Source organism: Adiantum capillus-veneris, chromosome 17 (assembly GCF_014529385.1).
Source record: "Adiantum capillus-veneris isolate H3 chromosome 17, ASM1452938v2, whole genome shotgun sequence".
In the NCBI taxonomy this organism is placed as follows: Eukaryota; Viridiplantae; Streptophyta; class Polypodiopsida; order Polypodiales; family Pteridaceae; genus Adiantum; species Adiantum capillus-veneris.
In genome coordinates this window covers 41464116-41469910 of record NC_140947.1, presented here as the reverse complement: position 1 = coordinate 41469910, position 5795 = coordinate 41464116, and the positions used below count along the sequence as shown (strand labels likewise).

Here is a 5795-nt window from a genome sequence, read left to right as displayed (position 1 = left end):
TAAGAGGAGATTCGCATAGGCGGGGGTAGCACCTCTACCGAGCATAAGCAATTTTGGTGTTTATCTCATAAAAGTGGGAGATGTTGTGCAAGCAGGCGATCCGCTCACTGCAATAGGAGATTTCCAATTCTGCCAATTTCGACAGAGTTAAAAAGGTGGGCATCGTTGGCTTGCCTCAGCAGGCGGGGGTTAAACCCTGCCCGCGCGGACGCGCCTTAATAAGGGGGAGAGAGAGAGAGAGAGAGAGAGAGAGGAGCCTTACAACCACTATTTTCTTTTCTTTCCCTGGAGGACGGCAGGTCACTTCGTCTACCACATTTTTATTAACTTTTAAGCCAAGGCTCGACTCTGACTCGCCAACACATTATTAAATTGGCCCCGAATCGCCCCCGATTACAGGGCTCTCTCGCTCGCTAACTCGTAGGCTCTTGCGTGCCTTGGTCCCTGCATCCTCAGAGATGGCCAGTCGTGTGCTGATATTCGGCGCGACGGGGTACATAGGCAGGCACATTGCCAAGGCAAGCTTGAACGCTGGCCACCCGACCTTTCTCTTTGTCCGCCCGGGCATGGCCCTCAGCGTGGAGAAGGTGCGCCTCATCATGTCCTTCAAACACGATGGTGCCATCCTTCTCAAGGTATGTACCCCGTCCCTTGCTCTACAGAAGCCCCCCAATGGCTCGTGTATGAATGTCTGTATGTATATCAAGTGCCCCATGTCCAGTGCCTCAAATACAAATTACTTGGAAAGCCTGCACATGGAAAATCTTAGAGGTACATTAACAATATTTGAAGATTTTAGATTAATTCTCTCTCATCTAGGCAGGCTCTCTCACTTCAAAATATACTTTTTAGAGGCAATTAATTCCGGAGTTTGTAGGAGGGATTACACTAAATCTAGGTTTCTTTTCAAGCGCATGCATGGCATTGAGCTGCCTGTGGCCGTACACTGGCTTAGCGCAATATATTCTCTGTTTGCGTGACACGACGTCCTGAGTACGATCTCCGGCCACGATTCTAGAGGCAGGTGAATAGACAGGCTTCTAAGAGAAAACAGCATCTTGTGTAATGAAAGTGTGTAGAGCCATAGTAGTAGGGGAAATTCTCCCGAATCTAAGAATGAGTTGTTAATACAGTTTAGCCTTGAACACAGTTTTTCTCTTGTTGTTGCTAAGCCCATAAATGGAATATCAAAAGATGCTAATATTTTACCAAGGCATGTGTAAAGTACTTATATATTCAACCAATTTAAGCCGAAACGCCATCATGCTTGACTTGAAGAGTACTTCCGAGCCAATATTTCGCTTTCGTGCTAGCACATGGGATTTTTTTTGCCTCATTATAGTTCATTTTTCATCTCAATTTAGTTTATAATAAGAAACCACCTGAGCTCACCTACCATTTTTTTAAATCTAATGTAGGGCTCCTTTGAGGATTACACTAGCCTTGTTGATGCAATAAAGCAAGTGGATGTTGTGATATCAGCACTAGGAAGTGACAATATTCTAGACCAATTGAAGATCATAGACGCCATCAAGGAGGTTGGAAGTATCAAGGTTAGCAAGTAATCAACACCCATAAGTTCTATTTTTAATTATGCTCTTGGATAATCAAATTTTCTCCCTTATTTGTAAAGGTGGACTTTTGATATTAAATTTAAATGATTCAAGATACATAGCTAAAGATAAAGTTTTGGAGTTCCCTTCTTGATGTTGTGTAGAGGTTCTTGCCGTCGGAATACGGAATGGATGTCGACCATCCACGGTTATTGGAGTGTCCCTCACCAGGGGGTGATATCTTCAAGGACAAGAGGGAAGTAAGGAGAGCTGCAAAAAAGGCCGGCATTCCATACACTTTTGTCTCAGCCAATTGCTTTGCTGGTTACTTCTTGGCGGGTCTTGCTAACATTGGCGAGTTTATGCCCCCTTCACAAGAAGTAAATATATATGGCGATGGCAATGCAAAAGGTTCAACCTCTTAAAAAACCCATCAATCATATTTACAAAATCCACTTGTTGTATCACAAGAAGATTTAGAAATTTTCTCATGTGGGAAAATGGAGTCTTTTCCAGTGTTTTTCATACAATGCATAACATCATGAGCTTCTGCTCGGGAGGCACCACATACCTAGCTAGGTACGATTGGGGGCAGGGGACCACCGGCCCCCCCACCGGGCCGGCGGTCCCCTGCCCCCAATCTTACCTAGCTAGGTATACGGTGCCTCCCTCACAGAAGCTCATGATGTTGAGGTAAGTCACAATGTGGGAATTATTATGAGAATTTGTCCAAAACTTCTTGTGATATATTCTGTCAAGAAAAAACGATCGTGTAACGAAATGTCCGAGTGGATAGAAGCATGCATGTGAAGGTGTAAGTTGTGGAGTTCAACTCCACAATATTTCTCTACAATAGATAAGGCACTTGGTGGAAGTCATTCATTAGCCTTCTTTACCTTGTTAATCAACAATTTAGACCTATAACATATAATTTATGATCATCTCTCTCTTTTTTTTTTGGACAGTTGTTTGGGTAAAGGAGGATGATGTTGCAGCTTATATAATACGTAGCATTGAGGATCCACGTGCCATCGACTCTACCATATACATTCGTCCTCCTCCTAATATCCTCTCTCAAAACGAGGTTGTATCTATATGGGAGTCTTTGTCCGGCATAACGCTTGATAAAGCTTACATAGAGGAATCCAAATGGCTTGAGGACACAAACGGTAAACTTAATTTGAAATTGGTTTTTCTCACTCAATGTTTTGATCGATCTCTCTCTCTCTCTCTCTCTCTCTCTCTCTCTCTCTCTTTCTTTTCGCGAGGTATAGGGGTAATATATTTAAATAATGGAAGTTTGTTAAGTCGATGATGCAAAAGTGTAGGATTAGGAAGAGAATGCACTAGAGCACGAGGTAAGATACCTTGGTATGTTTAAATAAGGCCGAATTGTCAAAATCAACGATGCAAAAGTGTAGAGTTAGAGAGAGAGAGAGAGAGAGAGAGAGAGAGAGAGAGAGAGAGAGTGTTTTCTGAACCAACCAACTTGCCAATGACTTAGATCATCCTACGACGGGGGTAGAGGTGCCTTTATATAGTGATTTGGGAGACCTTATGTATCTCCTCAGTAAATTGCCCTACCCAAAAACATGTCAAATAAGCCAAATAAATACATAAAAGGCGTACTGAATGATGCGATTAGCCTGCGCATTCATTTGAGATGCATAAACTTTAACTCATATTCGATATATGTAGGAAGACGTAGCCGATGAATAAGCTACCATCGACACCCTCGTAGAGGCCTCCTTCGATTGGATATAGCTTAGATTTGCAAGTACCAACTCGTCACTTGAAAAGAATGTCATCTTGAGCACTAGGTGCCTTAGAAAAAGTTGAAATGTATATCACACTATGTCCAAGAATCCCCATTCGTGAAGTGTGAATGCATCAAGATTTCACAAAATAATGGAACTTTGGAATACACCCTATCCATAATCTCACCAACAACAATGGATTGTGCATACATTCATATTGTTTTGTATCTGTCATGTTGGTGTCTTGCTAGATGTAATGTTCCTTGAACTTTAACACATGGGATCCAACACCTATGAAGCAACCTCTAACACACACATGGGTCCCATTTGAAAGGTTAAGGAGGATTAGCAAGAGTAGCATTCATATTAGTATAGTTAATTAACATACTAATTGATCAATGTAAGAGAGAGAGAGAGAGAGAGAGAGAGAGATAGATTGTGTAGACTCAAATGATAACTTGATTAGATTGAAAGTGAGATTACAAGGGGTGCTTAAATAGCACAAGACAGGTATCTTCCACTTGCCACATGCATGAACTAAAGAGGGAACACCTTTGTAGGGAATTTTTGGGTTACTCAAAATTTCTCCAAGATTGGTTTACTATGCCTAGACAACCTCCCCATGGATAGTACATGACTTAGGCCACTTTTGGCCATGCTCCACATGCCATAGGCCACGTAGGATCCTTGCAGACTAGAGGTGATTCTCACCTAAGCCAAAGCCCTTATCTAAACACTGATCAAATATTGGGAGCACCAATTGCCCCTCTCTACGGCTTACGTGTCTTTCTCTTTCACTGAAGCATGTTGTTGCCACTTTAGTCTTGTCGCTTTCTTGGGTGAGCTTGCATTTTACTTTGTCCTTTTCCGAGCTCTTGCATTTGCCTTTAACCTTATAATTTCAAGATAGATGGATCATCATCTCCCTTGAGGACTTCATGTGTGCCAATGTAGCTAGTTGAGTGCTAGAAAAAGCACTTTCCATATCCGAGTTTTTTTATCAAACCTCGGCCGTTGCTTGAGACGACTCCTCACCTATGCTAAGCAACTCAACATGCTACCACTACAAGTAGGACAACATGCGCTCTTTAAGCCAAACGCCCTCCAAACTAAGCACTTGTAATTGGGATATTTTTCGATAGTGCTTTAAAATGCAGGGGATTGGAGGCAGAATATCCTAACAGCATTTCGAAATGTGCAGCTTCTCTGGCATCAGATTAGGACAATGTTCCAAAATGCTTAGCAATTGAGGTAGCAGATTCTGACAATGCTTCAAAATGCTTAGCAAAACTCACTTGCTAGGAGATGGTTTCCGATGGCATTTCAAAAGGCTCAACAAAACTAGAAACCGTAGATGGCCCCTTCTTGCAACGTTCCAAAAAGCTCAGCAAAACTAGAAGGTGTAGTGAACCATCAACTCATAGAGAATGAATTTGGGGGACCTTATGTGCCCCTTTCAATAAATTGTCCTACTCAAAAACATGTCAAATAAGTAAAATAAATACCTAAAAGGCATGCCAAATAATGCTACTTTATTGACTTCTCTCTCTCTCTCTCTCTCTCTCTCTCTCTCTCTCTCTCTCTCTCATGTACCCCTTTCAATAAATTGTCCTACTCAAAAACATGTCAAATAAGTAAAATAAATACCTAAAAGACATGCCAAATAATGCTACTTTATTGACTACTCTAAATCTCAATCTCTCTCTCTCTCTCTCTCTCTCTCTCTCTCTCTCTCTCTCTCACACACACACACACACACACACACACTCACACACTCACTCACACACACACACATAGGGAGGGGGGCTATACAAGGGAGGAAATGAGGGCCATTTCATGCACATAGATTACATCCCCTTATCATTATTAGTGAATTCCTTGGGGAGCAAATAGTCATTCAATGCAACTTTTTTATAAACTTATCATGATGTTTTGTTTGACTTTACTTTGTGTGGTTAGAACTCCTGCGGTACAAGTCTATAAGATTTCCCTAAGCCTCTCTTTACTCGTTTTGCAGGAGTTTTGGACACCAACCATAAGAGTGCTATGCAACATTTTCACCTCCTCTTCTATTTAGGAGTATGTTGTGACTTTGAAGTGAAGGATGAGTTTGAAGCCTCTCATCTCTATCCAGAAGTTAACTATACAAGTGCAAGATCATACTTGCAAGCCTTTTTGTGACAATAAACGTTTCTTCAATGTTTCTCTCATAAAGAAAAGCTGAAATAACCATTTAATAAGACGACATATGGTTATTCGTGTTGTCTATGAACAAAATAGTTTTTATCTCTAATAGATTTTGATATGCCATGGGACTTGACAATCAAACATTCACAAGAAGATTTAGAAATTTTCTCATGTAGGAAAATGGAGTCTTTCTCAGTGTTTTTCATACTATGCATAACATCATGAGCTTCTGCTCGAGAGGCACTACATACCTAGCTAGGTACGATTGGGGGCAGGGGACCGTCGGCCCCCCCACCGG

General features: G+C 41.5%; 1 protein-coding gene across 1 annotated transcript; it reads left to right on the top strand.

Moving 5' to 3' along the window:
* The first annotated feature begins 276 nt into the window (after positions 1-276).
* On the top strand, positions 277-5573 carry LOC147437112 (bifunctional pinoresinol-lariciresinol reductase 2-like). The gene is made up of 5 exons (XM_086486684.1): positions 277-635; positions 1419-1553; positions 1718-1964; positions 2519-2722; positions 5328-5573. Exons 1-5 carry the CDS (start codon positions 459-461, stop codon positions 5489-5491), a joined length of 927 nt encoding a protein of 308 aa, XP_086342810.1. The 5' UTR covers positions 277-458; the 3' UTR covers positions 5492-5573.
* The last annotated feature ends 222 nt before the right edge of the window (positions 5574-5795 follow it).